This window comes from Herpailurus yagouaroundi, unplaced genomic scaffold, assembly GCF_014898765.1.
Source record: "Herpailurus yagouaroundi ecotype Mexico unplaced genomic scaffold, PumYag 190, whole genome shotgun sequence".
Classification (NCBI taxonomy): domain Eukaryota; kingdom Metazoa; phylum Chordata; class Mammalia; order Carnivora; family Felidae; genus Herpailurus; species Herpailurus yagouaroundi.
The window spans coordinates 17,028,600-17,049,516 of record NW_024412421.1 but is presented as its reverse complement, the minus strand read 5'-3'; the positions used below and the strand labels follow the sequence as shown (position 1 = coordinate 17,049,516).

At 41.1% G+C, this 20,917-nt stretch overlaps 1 protein-coding gene across 2 annotated transcripts in view; it reads left to right on the top strand.

The window, feature by feature from the left end:
• Positions 1-20,917, top strand: part of LOC121045394 (cadherin-11) — a 153,755-nt gene that overhangs the window by 117,129 nt on the left and 15,709 nt on the right. For both annotated transcript variants that reach the window (XM_040498200.1, XM_040498201.1), the window contains 5 exons: positions 3,102-3,289; positions 9,212-9,465; positions 16,107-16,243; positions 16,657-16,790; positions 17,024-17,141. In XM_040498200.1, the coding sequence (XP_040354134.1) occupies positions 3,102-3,289; positions 9,212-9,465; positions 16,107-16,243; positions 16,657-16,790; positions 17,024-17,141 (831 nt within the window). The remainder of the gene's footprint in view (positions 1-3,101; positions 3,290-9,211; positions 9,466-16,106; positions 16,244-16,656; positions 16,791-17,023; positions 17,142-20,917) is intronic.

Here is a 20,917-nt window from a genome sequence, read left to right as displayed (position 1 = left end):
TCACACTCCTGGGTAGTTACCCCCAAAATACAAAACACTAATTCAAAGGGATAAATACACCCCTATGTTTATAGGAGTATTATTTATAAGAGCCAAATTATGGAAGCAGCCCAAGTGTCCATGGATTGATGAATGGATAAAGGAAATGTGGTATGTATGTATATGTGTATATATATATATATATATATATATATATATACAAGGCAATATTATTCAGCCATAAAAAAAGAATGAAAAAGGGGCACACCTGGGTGGCTCAGTCAGTTAAGCCTTCGATGTCAGCTCAGGTCATGATCTCGTGGCCCCATATCAGGCTCTGTGCTGACAGCTCAGAGCCTGGAGCCTGCTTCGGATTCTGTGATTTCCTCTCTCTTTGCCTCTACCCTGCTCATGTTCTGTCTCTCTCTCTCAAAAAATAAATAAACATTAAAAATTAAAAAAAAAAGAATGAAACCTTGCCATTTGCAATGACATGGATGGAGCAAGAGAGTATAATGCTACGCAATATAGCATATTGGAGTTCAGATAAGTCAGTCAGAGAAAGACGAAGGGGAAAAAAGAGAGAGAGAGACAAACCAAGAAACAGACTCTTAACTATAGAGAACAAACTGATGGTTATCGGGCGGGGTGGGGGGGGTAGATGGGAGATGGAGATTAAGGTGATGCAGATTAAGGAGTGCACTTGTGATGAGCACTGGGTGATATATGGAATTGTTGAATCACTATATTGTACATGTGAAACTAACACTGTATGTTAACTATACTGGAATTAAAATTAAAAAATAAATAAATAAATAAGAATGTAGCAAAGCCAGAGCTTGAACACACATCTGTTTACATAGATACATAGATATAGACAAAGGTATGTGTGATCATAAAGATGCTGGTGCCACTAATCCATGGGTGTGTGGGGGGATGTTTTACCACGAAAATGTCATCTTCACTAGATTAGGAGAGTAGCTGGTGGAACCTGGGAGTTTTTTGTCAGAGGGATGGCAATTTTTGCAAATGAGGGAACAAGGAAGGCACACAAACATGGCCCCAGGAAGGCACACCAGTCATTCAGAGGAATCCAAAGACAGCAATCTATGCAAGGAACACACTGAGATAGGATTACAAGGCAGTAACCAGTTCTCATGGAGTCCCAAAAGAGGTGAAGAAAGACTGCTTTGCCTGATCAGGCACAAAGTTCAGCATCTCCAATAAGCTTAAGGCTCATATAGCATTCTAAGAAACTACATGCTCCGTTATCCACACTGCAGAATTGTTCGGTATGCTAGAAGGAAAAGGCCGAACAGGATTATTAGCATGCAGCCATTAATGCCTTTGCTCACATGCAGTCATATAGTAAAGTTATATTGCTATACTGCAGATGCTAGTTTCACTGCCATGAACTCCAATGAGATTTGGAGAAAACCAACTCAGAGCAGGTTTCCCTAAGCCTGCCTGTAAATTGGTAATTATTTACAGAGCTTATCTACAGAGACTACACCACCCAGTTGTCCTTGACTGTGCAGGTTCTGGAGTGATAAAGTTGAATATGGGTCCAACCTGAAAACATTCAAAGCCACATAATACAGATAAACATAGACAGCATACTGGAACTGATGGAATCCATAGAAAGGGGAAGCTAAAACTTACAAGAGGTTAAGTAACTTGCCCCAAACCACTCAGCTTTGAAGTGGAAGAGACAAAGTTCCCAGCCCTTGTTTCTCCATATTGTTTCCCGTAGAATATTTTTAAAATGTGGAAATACAGATAAGATCATTTCAAATCTGGCTTCCCTACTGAAAAGCTTCCAGTGGCTTCCTTCAAGTTCAAATAGAACCATTCCACAATGGCCTTTTTACATAGATGGGCCCCAGCCTACCTATGTACCCTCACCTCTTCCCGAAGGCTCCAGCCACACTTGTCTTCTGGCTTCTGTATGTCTTCAACATGTACCTACTCCAGGGTTTTTGCCATTTCGTCTTTGCTTTGTCTGTAATTTTTATCCCCAGAGATTCATGTGATTGATTGTTCAGTCCGTTCTGATGCCTTCTTCTGAGGGATGTCTTCTCTGACCAACCAATTCCAAATCATTCTCAGTTCTCCCTCTTTCTTGTTCTCACACAGCACATGTAACACAAGTGTATACATTCACACACACACACGACATATTCATATAGACACTCTCACTCATCCATGCATATGTGTACCACACAACCACATACCCACTCCCAGACACACATTCACACATGAGTGATGGTGTGATCCCCTTCACACTCCATCACACACTCATACACACAGTCACACATACTCACTGTCTCATTACCCTCTACCACTTATCCTACTTTATTTTCCTTCTTTCTAGCAATGACATCACAGTATATCATTTGCTTTCTTGTTCCTCTTCAGTGTGCCTCATTAAGGGAAGAAACTTGACGAGTCCATTTACTACTGAGTCTCCAGGGCCTAGAGCAGCACCTGGCATATATTAGGTTCTGAGTACATATAAAATAAATATATATGAACAGACCATACTGTGAGAAACCTTTCCAGATAAGGTAGTGCTTGATCAAATGGTGAAGGAGGCAAAGAAAGAGGAGAGTCACATATAGAGTTAGTAGGCTCATGACCTTGATAAGGATTAAATTTGCATTTGATTTTTTAAAAAAAATATGGAGCCGTGGGAGGTTCTCAAACAGAGAAGGAGGTTTTTCTGGGTACCTGGCAGTGCCTTGGAATTAATTCGTGAACCATCCTGAAGACACGAAAAGAAGACTTTGCTCTTTGAATGTATAAAGATATATACATGGTCCTCCATCACTTCTTGATGGGAAATGTAACTGAGCATTGTTTTCCTTTCTTACTTGTGGCAGGTGACCCCACCACATGACCCTGGACCCCGATACTCTTTTATCACCCTTTGTAGAACACATTTCTTTGACAAGCAGGCCATGTGGGATCTTCTTTCTCAGCCATTCACTTCTTTCATGTTTTCAATCAATAGAAAGTTCAATTTCAAACCCTTTGAGAAATTTATTGGGATTCCATGAAATCTAAAGTCTTACAGCTGCCAAATAAAAGGGAAAATAAAAATAGATGTCTTCTTCTTCTAGGCGTATACCAGATGTCTGTGTCAGAAGCAGCTGTCCCCGGGGAGGAAGTAGGAAGAGTAAAGGCAAAAGACCCAGACATTGGAGAAAATGGTTTAGTCACCTACAATATTGTTGATGGAGACGGTATGGAATTGTTTGAAATCACCACGGACTATGAGACACAGGAGGGTGTGGTCAAACTGAAAAAGGTGAGTTTGGGTGAGGAATCAGGGGTGTTAGCGGTGTGGCCAGCTCTGCCAGGGCAACACTGCAGGGGATGGAGAGCAGAAGGTTAGGAAAGGAGAATATAGGCAAGGGGGGGTGATCTGGCTTTGCAGTTGAGCTCCCAGCTCTGGGGAGGTAACAGAACTGTATCCCTTTCAGTTACTGCAGAGAGAGCTAGCAAAGGGGCTGGGGGGGATGTTGGCCAACTGCCTGTTAGTTTTTGTGTGATTTGGCACACTTTCCACATGGAAGGGGTTCCTCCTTTGGCTCTTCCAAGCTAACTGTTAATATAGGCTGTTCAGAACGTTTCCTATGTGAAAGTATCCAAGGGCCACCACATTGCTGGGCCTTCTGGGAAACTTGAGCCAATCCTCTCCTTGATTTTCTTTCAAAATTGAGCCTAAGAAACAACCACAATGGACCTTCCCCCCAATAGTCAGGTGAACTGTCTCTAAAAATGTGTCCCAGAATTAACTCATAGCAAAGAGTTTATTGTTTGTCCTTGTTTTGTTCTGAAAATCTAAAATGTACTCAATACTAAATATAGGCTAGATGAAGCCTGAGCCTCTTACAAACATTTATTTTTCAGAAAAATCATACAAAGTAGATAGTATTATCCCAATAGGCAATAGTACCTCAATTTAATTATGAAGAGATTGGGACTCAGACAGATTAAATAATTTGACCCCGTCATAATCACACAGGTAGCAATTCACAGACATGAAATTCAGACCTGGGTATTCTGGAACAGCTTCCTATTCAAGATTTTTTGGGGACAGTTGGGCCAGAAAGATATTCTGAAGGTATCCAGAAAGGATTCACTTTCAAGTAAAGAAACAGTTACAGTATTTTCTGAAACGCCCCCCCCCCCACCCGATTTACCACTTGAGAAATCAACACCTCTCCATCATCAAAGTGTATGGAGCATTAAATCTGAATTGGATGATGGGATTACCTTGGTTTTAATCAAGCATTCATTTTCAACTTCGTTTTGTAGCATGAATATTAAGCTCCTTGGTGTGATGGAAAAGATTGGACTGTAACACTGATAAAAAATTAATTTGAAGAATCAATAAAGAGGCCAGTAGCTGGAGAGCAGGCAGGGGTGGGGTGGGGGAAATTCCTGGGAGGAATCTTTTAGTTAGGGAAGCAGGGAGATATGTGCTGTAGGAAGCAGACTTTTCATAATACTTGGAAACATTGTTGATTGGGGAGATATATTAGGGGACACAAAACAAAGAGAGGGTAGGGGGTGACTCTTTCACAAGAGAGTACGGAAGTTGGGATGAACTTTGGATAGTAGGAAAAGCCAACATTAGTACAATGAATTAGTGGCCATCGCAGCCTAATCATTAGCCATGAAGGGCTGGGGTAAGCACTCCCTCTGGTTTTCCTCTAGAAAAATAGCTGAGTGGGATGCCTGGGTGGCTCAGTTGGTTAAGTGTCCGACTTCAGCTCAGGTCATGATCTTGTGGTTTGCGACTTTGAGCCCCACGTTGGGCTCTGTGCTGACAGCACAGAGCCTGGAGCCTGCTTCGGATTCTGTGCCTCCCTTTCTCTCTGCCCCTCCCCACTCACATTGTCTCTGTCTCTCTCTCTCTCTCTCTCTCTCTCTCTCTCTCTCAAAAATAAACATTAAAAAATTTAAAGAAATAGATGAGTGACTTGTGTGTTAGCATAGAGCTGTCAACTTACCTTGTTAATTAATATTACTATCTTTTCTGTTTGACACGGACATATGAGCTTTGGCATCAGCAATCCCTGCCTCCCACCCTCTGCTGTTCAAGTAATTGGGTAGTTGGTTATGCTAAGGTTGTCACCTGTTTTCAATGTATTCAGGGTATAAACACATACTGTGTCTGTAAGATCCTGAAACATTTAAATCACTCCATGGAACTCACACATCGCAAATGAGCTCTCTGCATATGATTAATTTGCACATTTCCCCCCAATTCAATGTGTTTATTCCAGGCAAAGAAACAATCTTCTACAAATCCCTGAAATTTAGGCTTAGAACACGGTAAGATGTTATTTCATTTGTAAAAGAATGTTTGCTTGAACTCGTAGTTCAGAGTTCTAAATGTCCACCAGGAAAGAAGAGAATCTGGGAGGTGGTGAATTTAATAGAATAAATGATGGATCCTATGGAAGTCATTGTATATGTTTTAATAATATAAGAGAGTATGGAGAGATCATGGGCATATTTGTCTCTTAAAATATTGTTAAATGTAGCATTTTCATGCATTTCTTAATTCATTCACTCATTTTTCTGCCAAGAGTTACTGCGTTCTTACCATTTGCCAGCAGGCCCCTTGTGAGAGGCTGGGCATCTAAAGTTGAAGAGACAGAGTCTTGGCTATAAGGAGGTCACCGTTTAACAGGACATTTAACTGAAAAGACAATGAAAATAGAGCGGGTTTTGTTTTCTCAGCCTGGGCACTATCAACATTTCAGGACAGATGCTTCTTTGTTGTCTGGGGCTGTTCTGTGCACTGTAGGGTGTCGAGTAGCACCCCTGGCCTCTCCTTGCTAGATGTAAGCACACACACTACCCTACCCCACCTGTTGTGATGATTTAAAAATAGCTCTAGACATTGCCTCATATCCCCAGGATGAGGTCGAGCAAAATCACTCCCCAGTTGAGAACGAACTGTAATAAAGTGTGATAAAATCTATGAATATGGGTCATGAATGACTTCTTACAGGAGTAAAAGTTTACTTCTAGAAAAGTAGGAATTTACCTGATAGATAAGGAGAGGAAGGGCTGAGGGCTTGGATTATGGGAACAGGGCACATTTAAGAAACTTGGATAAGTCAGTCTTGAGAGTTTTGAGATGGATGCTGTGGGACCAGTTGCAACAGTGTTGTTAGAATCCTAGGGGGAAGTTACAAAGAACTGAAGAAGGCAGAAGAGGTGAAGGTGAAGGTTTCAAGAGATGTTTAGGAGGTAGAATCCTTCACGTATTGGATAGCTTGGGAAGCAATAAATACTTCTTGAGTATTGACTGTGTCAGACACAGTAAGCGGCAGAGGTGTAATGGTGCATAAGAGAGAATCTGCCCTCAGGATATTCAGACAGTCTCTGTGTGGCTAACGGAAGAATCAGTGCAAAATAAAAATGAAACATGTCAGTGGCTTGGTGGACTGGGAGGAAAATCCAATCTGTTCATCGCAATGCCGTTGATCAAGTGGGCACCCATTTATTGCAGAACCTGGCACGGTTTCTGAGCTATTCCCTCTTAACCAAATAAACTCCTCATAAAGCAGTGTGACAGCAGCATTAGAAGGCATTTTAAATATCCCCTATTTTAATAAAACTATTTTTATGTCTGATTATTTTTTATATTTTTTGTCCACATGTATATACATATGGATATATAACATTCGACACAGTTGCAATCATAGAGTGATCTGATTTGCTAATTTAATGTCACATCATAAACATTTTACATGCTGTTATATAATATACATAATCATTTTTAATGACTACATAACATCTCATCCTATTGATGGACCATTATTTCCTTAATAAAATCTCACAGTTGGATTTGGTGTTTTGTGTGTATGTTTCCCTGATTAGATATAACCCTTTATTATTTCTGACAAACACCAGGCATTTTTGAATGTTGTTTGTTTGGGTTTTCTGTTGAATTAATCCCTCAGGGAGAATTCTCAGAGGTTGGATTAGTAAACTGAGGGGTATTAAGATTTTTATGGTTTATGTAGTGTGTTGCCTCATTTAGCTTTATTTCAACTACTCATTGCATGGGTATAAATGTTCACAGGGGAAACTACCTTAAATCTTTTTTGGAAGGAGTCAAGGTATAAATTGTAGGTAAATGCTTAAAGGTTATTCATCCATCGGACCTGCTCCCCATTCTGACAAAACAACTGGTGTAGATGATCACTTGTCCCTGGGAGTGGGGAATCAAAAGTCAACAAGACTCAGCAGAGTCCTTTGGAGTGCTCCCCACTTAGCAGGGGCGAGAGATGAGGGACTTCAGAAAGGCAGCTGAGAAAAGCTGAGGATTTCCCAAGGCAATGAGGATTGCCAGAAGACTTGGTCAAATCTCACCCAACTAGGAAAGGGCATTCCAGACAAATGTTGGCAAGGATTTGGGGGAGTTTTGCTTGGAATCTGAAAAGATCAGTCAGACTGCAGTGTGACTCTATTAGCCTCAACATCATCAGTGCTTTCCACTGGGAACATGGCTCAGGGCTCTGGGTCCCTACCCATATGCCTAAATCAAGTTCAAAAAAGGTCTGCTCTAAGAGCATCAAGAAGCTACCCGACATTAGAAAATTTCCCCTTACCTGGCCTCAGAACTATCATATTCTAGTTTTGTTGTTGTTGTTGTTGTTTTTGTCTAAAAATTGCAGAGATGTTTGAGAAATTGCAGCAATCTCATATCTGGAGCCCATAAAGAACATCCCTTTCTGCTGCTCAGTAACCCAAAGAAGGGTTACAGGGGAGCTGCTGAGTCCCAGAATGGTGCATCAGCTGTATGTGATTCTACTTCAGGAAAAAGAGTGTTCCCTGAGCCGGGTGGGCAGATGATGGGAAAACTTTGAATGTGTTTCTCCTTCCTGAAAGTGAAATCATCCTTAGTTTTGAACTTTGTAGAATTAGGTCAGGACTAAACCCTGTGACTATGTGCCCATTCACAATAAGTGTTTGCCAGGCAGTTGACAACAGCATGGCAGGCAGATGCTAACCTTAAAAGACCCAACCTTTTCCAAACATTTGGTCGTTCAGCATCATCTGGAGTGCTAATTAGAAAGTTCTATTTCTGAGGCATCAGAACTTGTTGCTGGACCACTATTTTACTTTTCACCTTTTGCTGACTGATTCACTGTGTCTCATCTCATTCAGACCCTGGGAGTGTTTACCGTCAATTTCTCCAGAACTGCAGTCGTTCAAATACTACTTCTTAATTTTTTTTTTGAATCTGTGTAAAATCTATACTGTTGATAATTTTTGCCTTTGAGGGGGCTCCTTTTAAACATATATGCATTTTTTTAACAAGGAAGTGTTATTCTCATTGGCCTATATGACTTGCCACAAATGGAAGATAACCTAGAAATGAACGCAAGGAAAACAAAACGATGCTGTTGCATTCTAGCTCAACAGTTGAATCAGTGCCTCTCAAAAGGAGATTAGGAAGCATATCATATATGTTAAAAAGCATATACTGAGGTATACTGATGTATCCCTGATGTTTTTAGTAATGGAAGAATTAGAAAAGGAATAATAGTATCAATAAGTAACTTAATAAGTAAGTTAATGTCATTCAACAAATCCATCCACCGAAATTACTCATAAACCACTTGAAGTCATTTTAAGGACCAGTGTTGGTAAGGATCACAGACTTTGGAAAACGGTCAGAAAATTAAAAATTAAGCTATCAATATGATTAACCCAGCTCTGTGTGTGTGTGTGTGTGTGTGTGTGTGTGCGCGCGCGTGTGCGTTTAGAGGACAACAGCCATCTAACAAGACGTACTTTTGCTGAAATTCAGTGGGTATTTTTATTATGAATATTCTTACAACTTTACAGAATGGGCTACAATATTTGCTTTTGTAGTGTTTTAATTTCTTTCCTTAGATGATTTTGGTGAATGATTTGGACAGCCTTATTGTTGTTATGTAGAATGAAGTTCATTTTCTATGATGTGGTCCTTCTGTGTCTATTGTGCTCCTGGAATTACCCATTAAGCACATTCCAGATTTCAGCAGTTGATTTGTCTGATTTTCTGACCAAATGGCTCAGGTAATTGGATATTGAATAGACACTGATTTTTCTCCCTTTGAGGAACTATTCACTCTGCTCTGTAAAACAATCTGGTCTTTTTCCTCCATGATTCTTTCAAGGAACCGGTTGCCAATCATGTCTTCTTTCTTGCCAGCCTGTAGATTTTGAAACCAAAAGAGCATACAGCTTGAAGGTAGAGGCAGCCAATGTGCACATCGACCCAAAGTTCATCAGCAACGGGCCTTTCAAGGACACTGTGACGGTCAAGATTGCAGTGGAAGATGCTGATGAGCCCCCCATGTTCTTGGCCCCAAGTTATATCCATGAAGTCCAAGAAAATGCAGCGGCTGGCACTGTGGTTGGGAGAGTGCACGCCAAAGACCCCGATGCTGCCAACAGCCCGATAAGGTACAGACATTTATTTAAGAGCCCGGGATGAGGAATTTTAGAGGAAAGACGTTTCAGGAAAGTCCTGAGGGAAGCACATCCTTCAGTTTCAAAAAGGATCCAAGATGATCAGGTTCAATGCAGTGTAAACAAGACTACGATTTGGAAGGTGTGAATTCTACTTCCCCTCTGCTACTTTTTGGATGAGTTTGTTCAAACTACATAATTTCTGTCTGCAGCAGACTTCCCAGTGTACACGGTGGTGCAACGCATAGCAAGGCTTGTCTCGGGGAACCGTAGCGAAGTATGGATAAGGACTGTGAACTAATTATAGTCATTACAATTTATGGAACACCTTTCCATGCTCCAGTTACTCCATTAGGTATGTTAGGCAGATACTCTAATGTATCCTCTCAATTTTATTCTATAGGAATTTTCACTTAAATTGAGGGGACATGGTCAAGGCAAAGTGACTTGCCCAGAGCGACACAGCCAGTGAACAGGAGGCCAGGAGAGCAAGCTCTGTCTAATGGCTACAGGGCACTTGGAAGAGATAACAGAGGGCCACACAAATTTGGGGTGCTTTTCTTATTATGATATTTTTGTGACTTAGAAAAACTAGCTAGAAAAATGATTCAGAAGCCTGCCTTCCCCTTTCCTCAACCTGTGTTAGTGAACAGTGAGGCTGATGAAGATGATGAAGGACATGCGGAGGTGAGGAAAATTGTCAGAGAAGAAGGCTTGTCACAGACCCAAGCTATGTACGGGGCAGAAGGGCACGGCTGCCTGAAACCTACCTAGGTGTTGGATCCTAGCAGGTGTTTATTCATCCATGGCCCCTCTGTTACTTCCTGTATTACCTGGACTTCTTCCCTGCTTCAGCCTGGTCTCCCTGCCTCCAGTTTCTCACCCACCCTTCTTTTGTTCTCTAGCCAGATTGAGCATTTTATTTTTTATTTTTTATTTTTTTAACGTTTATTTATTTTTTTGGGACAGAGAGAGACAGAGCATGAACGGGGGAGGGGCAGAGAGAGAGGGAGACACAGAATCAGAAACAGGCTCCAGGCTCTGAGGCATCAGCCCAGAGCCCGACGCGGGGCTCGAACTCACGGACCGCGAGATCGTGACCTGGCTGAAGTCGGACGCTTAACCGACTGCGCCACCCAGGCGCCCCATTGAGCATTTAAAAAAAATATGTTATTTTCAGTTTTGAGAGAAAGAGAGGGCATGCGCATGAGTGAGGGAAGGGCACAGAGAAGGGGACAGAGGATCCGAAGTGGGCTCCCTGCGGTCAGCAGCGAGCCCATTGTGGGACTTGAACTCATGAACTGCGAGATCTTGGCCTCAGCCAAAGTCAGATGCTTACCCAAGTGAGCCACCAGGCGCCCGCAGATTGAGCATCTATAACAGCACATCTAAATATCACATCATACTCCACACTTGGTTATCAGTGATCCAATTGTTTCCCCCTTGCTGCTCCCATGAGAATAATCCCAACTCTCTTATTTAGTGGCAGGCTCTTCTTTGCACCCATGCACCCCGGTGGCTGCCGTGTCCTATTCATCTCTTTCATTTTCCATCTATTCCCTCTTGGCATAAGACTCTCCCCATTCCTGAGGCAGAACTTGCTCCTTACATGTTCCTGCTTCCCACCTGTACATGTTCTCCCTCCAGGTGGGAGCTCTGCCCCTCCTTCTTTCAAACTTGCTACACGGTACTCATTTTTCCCACTTCCACTTCAGTGTCACCTGTTCTAGAAATTCTTCTGGGACACCCGGCTCATGGATCAGATGCAGTTTCCACCTCACAGTGCTCACTGTGCAAAATCACAGCGACACCTTATGCCGTGTGCTGTCCTTGGCACACTCGAAGGGGGACTGCCTGCCTGGTTCTGGGGTTGGTAAACTGTAGCCCTTAGAAAAGATCCAGCTGCCATCTGCATTTTGCAGAGCCTCTATACTGTTTTCCATAATGGCTCTGTCTTGAAGAGATATTTTCACTCCCATGTTCACTGCTGCATTATTCACAATAACCCAGACATGGAAACAACCGCAGTATTTGTCAATGCATGAATGAATAAAGAAAATTAGACTTAAAAAGAAAAGGGAATCCCATCATTTGTGATAATTTGGAGGACTTTGGAGGACATTATGCTAAAAGACATAAGTCAGACATAGAAAGTCAAACATCGCATGACATTACTTGTAAGTGGAATCTAAAAAAGTCAGACTTTGAGAAACAGAGTGTAGAATGGTGGTTTCTAAAGACTGGGGATGGGAAAATGGGGAAATATTGGCCATACGGTACAACTCACAGTTATAAAATAAATAAGCTCCAGACATCTAATGTACAGCCTGGTGATTATAGTTAATAACATATACTTGAAGTTTTCTAAGAGTCCATTTTAAGTGTTCTCATCACACACAACACAAAATGGTAACCATGAGAGGTGATGAATATGTTAATTACCTTGACGATGGTAATCATTACACAAGGTACACTTATATCAAAATGCCACATTGCCTACATTACATATTATTTGTCAATCAAATCTCAGTAGAGGGAAAATAGGAAACAAATATGAACATGAAAACAATTACCACGGACAATGGAGTTTTTCTATTGACACCAAAGAAAATGCTGAAAGGGCAGGAGGAAATCCCAAATGAAAATGTTAGTTGCCTTTAAATCCTTGAATATCCCTTTTAGGAGAAAGGAAGAGAATTATCCTTTAATGAACATCTTCTCAGCCCCAGACAATGTGTTGCACTAAGTTATTTAAACTAATCCTCAGACATCCTTTGAAGCCCTGACTACTTTAGGATGCAACAGATGGAAGTACTGAGGCTCAAAGGGATGATGTGAGTTCTTCGGTGCCACAGCCAGTGGGTACTGGAGGCTGGATTTTAGTTCAGATCTGCCTTCGGTCCATTTTGAGCTTCTTACTCTAGCCAAACAGCCACCAATGGGAAGACTTCCCAAGAAGGTTTGAGTGTGGTATTTTCTCTATGCAGAAAGATCCATTATGTCATGACTGAGGGTCAGTGTAACAACACTTTGAAACTACTCAAAAATGTCTGCGGTGTGGGTTTTAAATGAGTTAGGCTTGGCTAGGCGCATTAGCAACGTTTTGGAAGAGCAATGACGTAAAAACGCTTGGAACAATTGCTCATTTCCTCTGTGCCTCATGTCTCCAGGATCCACATCTGCGATTGGTTATTTGGGTCATGTTTTCAATGGTGGCTGTTCTGTGCAAGTAGGCAATTTCCGTATCTATAATTATCCAAAGATGCTCAGTACGGCCCTTGAACCAACCCCCCACCTTACCCGCTCAGTCCCTGTTCCTCAAAGAATTTATAGAACATTCAAAGCTTTTTATGCACTATGCGCACTATTTTCCTGATTGTTTATCTTCACCTGTATGGGAACTTGTGTCCTTGGACTTGTGGGTAGGACACTATAGTGTCCAACAGACTCTTAGCTGCATGGAAATTTTGCAGATCTGGCTTTGCAGACTCTGTAGCATTAGATAACTTTTCCTCACTGCTGCCTTTTTGAGACAGTCTCTCTTCTCACCTTTCTTGGCAGTAGTCTGTTCCTGCCTCCGATAGCACCACCCTGGGGTCTTCACTGATGTTTGATCCCTGTCCAGGTAGTGGGAGCTCCCTGAGATGCATGCTTTTGACCTGGATCTTTCTCTCTCTGTCCTCTCATCAAGAGCATTCCTGCCCAGGCATGGCTGAATTGAGTTAAGGCTCCAGATTCTCTGCCTTAGGGCTGATCTTTCTCCCTGATTCTGCTCTGCACCTATTCTTCTCTCTGCTGTGACTTTTCACACACTTGCCTTTTCCTTCCCTGGCGCTCTCATTTATTTAAACTTATTTTTGAGCTCATACTTATTGTGACATACTTAAAGTCTGACACCACCTTGATTCTGTGAAACTGGAGGGAGAGCTGACTTGTTACTCTCCTAACATGGCAGCATATCTCTGGTGGAATTCTAATCTCTCTCCTTTCTGCTAAGGTGACTTTTTGTGTTTCTCAATGTCTCCCTCTCTCCGACATGACATTCAAGCTAGAAACTCTCTGGGAGACTCCCAGCCTTCCAAGTATCAGCTGAGTCCTAATGGTGCTATCTTCATCACACAATCTTGTGTTCCCTCTCACTCCTATACCAGTGCCTGTGTCCCCAACACCTCATTCAGATGCTAAGTCTCTCTGCACTTCCTCCATTCTCTCTTGCTCAGACCATCTTGCCCACCCTACCTTATTAATCACCCTGACAGCCTGATTCCATGTATTGTTCCTCTGATCAAAAGCCCTCTATGATTCTTCACTGGCTATAGGATAAAGGTCATATTCTGTAGACTGACATTGAAGAACTTCCATGATCTGTCCACAGTGTGTGACAGCAACAACAAAAGAAGAGCAGGGGCGCCTGGGTGGTTCAGTCGGTTAAACTTCCAACTTGGTTTGAGCTCGGGTCACGATCTCGCAGTTTGTGAGTTTGATCCCCTCATTGGGCTCTGCGCTGACAGCACAGAGCCTGCTTGGGACTCTCTCTCTCCTTCTCTCTCTGCCCCTCCCCCACTAGTTCCTCTCTCTCTCTCTCTCAAAGAAACTTAAAAAAAAAAAAAAAGAAAAGCAACTATTATTTGTTGTACTGCTTACAGTATGCAAGGCACTAGGTTATATATCTTAACATCTATAATTTCATGGAATTCTTACAGACAAGCTAAAACTTAGGTACTGTTAATAATCCAGTTTAAAAGATAAGTAAGCTAAGATTCATAGAACCTAAGGACTTTTCCAATATCACCAAGCTTAGATGTACTGAAGCATGAACTTGAATCTAGGACTTTATAAAACCAAAATTCATGCCCTTCGCTTCTAGAGAATAATGCTTTGAATTGTTAATTATCTTTCTCCCAGTTACTGTGTCTTGTCATGTCCACTAGATAGTAAAGTCCCTGGTGGCAGGGGAAAAAATCTATTATTTTTGCCTCCTTTTCACAGAAGGCTACCCGCTGAAGGCTCTGTTACTGAGCCTCTCCTGACATTTGCGAGGCATGTGTACCTGGTTTCTCTTCAGCTTCCTCCCTGGGGAAGGGGACTCATCATTCCATTGCCATACGGAGCTTCACAGTCTAATGACATCACAGATGAACTCGTGTCTTTTATACCGTGAAGTGCTGCTCCATGAGTGGAACCCTCTTTCTTGGAAGCAACATGATCTAGAATTGGAAGATTTGAGTTCTCATGTTGGCTCCCCCAGAAACGAGATAATAGGCCATTTGGAAATCCCATCATTTGTAAATGGAAGAGATTAAACTCTGACATCCATGGTCTTTGCCACCTTTAATATATCTTGACTTTTATGACCTTCGATGAATACCTTCAGACATATATATTCTGTAAACTTGAGGAAACTGCAGCTAAGCCCTCTAACAGCAGGAAGCCACCCAATGATGAACCCAGTAATATACCCGACTTAATATAACCACCTTTGCTCCTCATTTTGGAGACAGTGTGGTGGAGTGAAAAGGAAAGGGGCTTTGGTGTTGAACAGACATATTAAAGCCAGCACTTTGGTATTTACAACTCTGGGTATCCCGGACAAGCTATTTTACCTCACTACACCTCAATAAAGGTCATTCTTCTTGCTCCGTCTCCCTCCTCACTGGGCCATAAACATGGTCCAGTAATATTCTGGAAATTATTTTCTCTTTTCTTACAAAAACAAACAAGCTTTCTAAGTGGACAGGAGTAGTTAAAAACCTTCCGGCTAGGCTATTAGGCACAGCCCGTCATAAAAGTATGAGGAGAACACTCTACAGATGAATGACCAAGACTGCTTTGCATATTTCATCATGGAATTCAGACCCAGGCTACCTGAGACCCCTAAAACCAAATAAATAAACTAAATAAATTCACTCAAACTAGAGTTAGCATTTTTCTTTAAATAAGGAGAAAACTGGGGCGCCTGGGTGGCGCACTCGGTTAAGCGTCCGACTTCAGCCAGGTCATGATCTCGCGGTCCGTGAGTTCGAGCCCCGCGTCGGGCTCTGGGCTGATGGCTCAGAGCCTGGAGCCTGTTTCCGATTCTGTGTCTCCCTCTCTCTCTGCCCCTCCCCCGTTCATGCTCTGTCTCTCTCTGTCCCCCCCAAAAAATAAATAAACGTTGAAAAAAAAAATAAGGAGAAAACTGATTTTTTAGTACCATAAATGCTCCTTTATGATAAATTCAGGTAAACTTGAAACTATTTAATATTTTGTATGCAAAAATCTGGCAACAGTTTGATGCATTTATGACTTTCTGAGTAGTTTGGGCAATCCCACTTCCCAAATGCAGTTTCATAAATATTCAGAGGGTGGAGGATTGTAGTAAATACGAAGAAATATGCAACATGTCATTACATTTCTCAATCAAATATGCTAAACAGCTCTTTCATTCATTGTACTGAATAAAGAAGCCCAATGCAGCAGAATGATTTCTATAAAAGATTCATGTATGAAGTTTAAAAAGTAAATTTGATTAAAAAGGAAACCTAGTTGAAGCAATCCATTGAAAAAGTTATTTTAAATATAGCATGGAGAAAATATTCAAATATTAAGCTGCTCAGAATGTCTCCGTCTAATTGCCTTATTTGCATTCCGCTTAGGTATTCCATCGATCGTCATACTGACCTCGACAGGTTTTTCACTATTAATCCAGAGGATGGTTTTATTAAAACCACAAAACCTTTGGACAGAGAGGAAACTGCCTGGCTCAACATATCTGTTTTTGCAGCAGAAATCCGTAAGTATTCTCCTAAGGGTTTTGATTCTACTTTACCAAGTTTTATTCCATCAGACTCTATATATATTCTGGAAAATGACAGACAGCTGAGATAGAATACATTTTTTAGTCTTAAGCATATTTTTCAGTGTTTAAAATTTATTCTTGGTCATGTATCGAAGAGGACATATAAACACGTAGAGATATTTTCATTTTCTCTGGCAGAACTGGGTATAGATTTGGCAAGTGAGATCTTGACACTATAGCCATCACTGGGGGACTCCCACTTTAGGCTGCCACTCAGTATTGTTTAAATCCTTAGAGCCTAGATTTGTGGATGCTTGTGTACCTATAGACCAGTGGTTCTCAAACTTGATCACACATTGGAATATCCTGGAGGGCTTGTATTTACTGTCTGAACTCTCTTCTTTCAGACAACCGGCATCAGGAAGCCAAAGTGCCAGTGGCCATTAGGGTCCTTGATGTCAACGATAATGCCCCCAAGTTTGCCGCCCCTTATGAAGGCTTCATCTGTGAGAGTGATCAGACCAAGCCACTTTCTAACCAGGTAATGATGCCTTCCCTTTTTCTGGCTTTGTACAAGCAATTTGGAAACAGAGTTTGATCTTGAGAGCTTCACCTGGAGATACCCGCCGCTGCCCAAGAGGTCTTCAGAGCCCTAGTTTAAGCTCTGTAGCTGTGCTCTTGTTAAACCCAGGCTTCTCAGCCAGCTCGGAATTTTTGAATAAATGATGTGCCAATGTCAGCATGATTTATTTATGGGCCACCTTTCTCTTTCAGCCAATTGTTACAATTAGTGCAGATGACAAGGATGACACAGCCAATGGACCAAGATTTATCTTCAGTCTACCCCCTGAAATCATTCACAATCCAAATTTCACAGTCAGAGACAACAGAGGTTTGTACCAAAGTTCCTATGCATTCAGAGAAATAGAAATGGAGAATGAATGGCTTTTATATTGCAGAACACAAGTGTTTTCCCTAATCTTAATAATGCCTGTCTGTTGAAGAACAAACAAGAAGTAATAATGCCACCTTTATTTTGAGACGTGTGGGCTCATTTGGTGCATATGAATAAGTGAGTGTAATTTTATTTTACTTTTTTATTGGCTTTGATATCAAGAAGCAGTGGGGAAACCAAGTGGGGAAGCTTACAGGGTCAATATGCAAACAACCTCATTTATCTTTTTTAAGAGGTTGATAAACCCTTGGGGGGAGCATGGCTTAATGAATATTGATATCAAATAAAGCATTATAAGAGATTAGTTCAACTTTGTAAGGCAATGTAATCTTTCAGCTGGCCTTCCCTCCCAAGCATGGTTTTAATGCAGTATGGTTGGGTTCATAGCTTGTTACCTAAAGATGGTTGCAGAATTATTGCCTGAAGGGCATGAACAGAGCATTGTTTGGCCACGGTAGACATGGTGAAATTCAATATCATGCCTGCTTCTCATTTCATCAAAGAGGTTCTAGACTTACAAATTATTTGAAGTAGCTGTTCTTCCATATAGGCCCAAACTGATACAGTCCCTTGATAAAGTTGGTACCAAGCCAGGATCAGAAAATAAGTTTCTTGACTTCTGGGCAGGCTATGGTGGTCTACAGCTGTCCCTAGAAACCCGTGACAATGCAGTTTGTAGAAGCAGGAAGACAAATGCCATCGTTCGACATAGGACTAGAAGGTAGTCCTCCTGAGCATACATGCTTTCATTAGCCACACAGTACTAGGTTATAGATTGACTGCTTTCCCAGTGACTGAGATCAGGCGTATAGGAGCTTACATTAACCTAATAAGTATTTTTGCTTTCCCCATCTCTGTTATCACTCATCAGAATCATAAACACCAAACTATGTTTGGTAGCTGTGTTCCAAACCACATGCCAAGACCCTTCCCACACTCCATCCGTTTCTTTCCCTCAACACACCATAGGTAAATGTCATTATTATCATTCCCATTTGAAGATGAAAAAAATGAGGCACATAACCATCAAGTAACTTGTTCAAAGTCAATGTGCCACATAGGAGTTAGACCTAGGTTTTAAACCCAGGTTTTCAGAGGCAAGACGTTACAACCCTAAGCACTGTCCCTACTGGGTTGATTATTAGAGGAAAGAAGTTCCCCATCCTGCTTGGAGTTGAGGGGATATGATCTAGCATACTGCATTTTTATTTCTGGAACTGATTTGAGCATTTAATTATGGCCTTGTAAAATCAAGCACATATCAAAAGGGACTGTGGGATAAAATGTCCTAGGTGCTGACAGATTTTCTCTCCTGATGCTTTGCTTTCTGCAGTGGACATGCTCTTGAGAGCCTGGGTGTGAAGAAAGTTAATACGACAGACCTGTGTTTTAAAGGAACCCTATGAAACAAACTGTCACTAAATGATTCCTATAATTTCAAAATAGAAATGGTACTTGGAATGCTTTAATTTTATATTTCATCTAAGAGTTTTCTTTTACTTGTTAGCTTTGGTTTATGGGCACATGTGAGTGCCTTAAGCCCCTTTGAGAGTTAAGTCTGCAGGCCACTGAGATAGAGGAGTAGTTCTTGACTGGGAGCTCACGTACCTCCAGGGGTACATGTGTATAATCTAAGAATTTCCTTTTGTAAATATGCATTCCTCCAAAGAAGGAAGACCTCACATGTAGTGGGCATTCAAGAAATGCTTACTCAGCTGAACTGAACAAGGTAGCACACATAGTGTTCCCATAACACTTTCTAAGATATGGGTATACTTCGTTTGAGTTTATGGGAATCCCTGCTTCCACTCTTGGATTTCTCCTAATTCCCAAACTATTTTGTGATAGGTTGATTGCCACATTGCCACGAGCCTAGGCTTTTGCCAGTGTTGTGGTGAAGGAGATACTTATAAAACATTTCAGCGTACATTTAGTTTTATGAAAAGTGAGGTGATCGACTCAGTTGTTTGGAAAACTCCACTGTTCTAACATGTGTCTTATGCCATCCCCCTCTTATGATCTGTTTACTGAAATATTTGTGGGCATACTTTTATCTGTGTTTTCTTATAATCCCCAACTAACATTTGAAGCCTAACTCCTGGATGGATGCCCAGCAACATCTCTATATGGTTGGACACCTCCTGACCCAGCAGGTGTTTCTAGGCTTTTCTCACTGTGCCAACGTCACCTCCATCACCTGCCTTGTCTTCTTTCTCTTTTATGTGTGCGGTAATATTTAGTTGCTGTTAACCCTCTGAAAACATGATACCAAGATGGAGTGTTCTCTAGGGAGTTGTAAGTATTTTACTTTGTCACAGTACTTCAGGAATGCCATCGGTATTTTCAAAAAGATGAGCCAGCCCAGTACACAGTCTGTTTCCTCTGCCCTTTCCTATAAAAAAACTAATACTATGCAGAGCTACCACTTTTGAGCGAATTGCTACTTTTTAAGAAAAATGACTTTATTAACTATGGCAAACACTTAATGAAAACTCCTATGTTTAGAGGTATTACAAAACCTTAAAGCAAATACAGTCCTATAATTATCATTTAATAGAGTCTCTTTGCTAGCTCCTAAAAGTAATTACATATTGAAGTAATCCAAAAGGAGTAATCACATTCCACATCCTATTAATAGCCTACTGAGTTACCAAATTTCTCGGCTGAAACTGTTTTCCATAGAAAACATGAGATAATGGTTTAGATCACGCTGAGTAAAAGCATCAGGTTTCTTTCTCCTTGAGTGTTTGCTTCCATTATGCCATGTAAATAATCAGGATTGTGTTTGCCTAAACTGGCATAAGCATTACACATCTTTAGAAATAGGAGAAGAGAAGCCATCTTAATACACCCAAGCCTTTTATTTCATTTTCCCTTACTCCAGTCTGTAGCCAAGCTTCACAGGTGACTCAGTAGGCAGCCGGAGAGTACAACACTGGATGACTCTTCAACACTTAGGTCCATCTTGGGCTGTTAATTTCAATAACGGTGCTGTTTGGCCAGATGGAGGCTGATCTGCCCACAGTTTTGAGATGCATTTGCTTTGAAAATATCAGACTTATGGCTTCTCTTAAAACACAAGAAATGTGTAATGAATGAGAATAGTGCAAAGAAAAAAATACTGAGAATAACCCTTCCCATCTATCTAGCTCTTCGTTAATTTATACAACGTTGTCATGGCCATTATTAAACTTAATTCCTCAAACAGCCCCACAAGGTTACTCAAGAGTATTTTTATCCCCAGTTTCTAGATAAGGAAGGAGAATGAGACATGAGGAGCTTCAGATATTTTCCCAAGGCACATTAGTGCAACAGCGAACAAGTTTGGGTATTTGAAGGGCTCCATCAAGTGTACACACTATACTATGAGTAGAAAGCTTGTCTTTTCTAGTTAATTCTTTTAAAAAAAATCTTTGTTTACCCTATAGTCAAATAATCACAGTCTTCAGAAGAGGAAAAATCTGGAATTCAATTGATCAATCTAAAGTTCCAGGGGAAATTGTGAATAGGGGAAAAACTGTACTTCATGTTCAATTTAAATTATAGCCATAATAATTTCTAGTAAAATATATTTGCAAGAATTTTATAATTTCCTTCTACTATATAATTAACACATGTTCTTTGCAAGAAAGTTAGAAAATACAAACAAGCAGGAATATTACTATAAATAATAAAATAACTTGATACTATATTATATAGAAATAATCACTGCT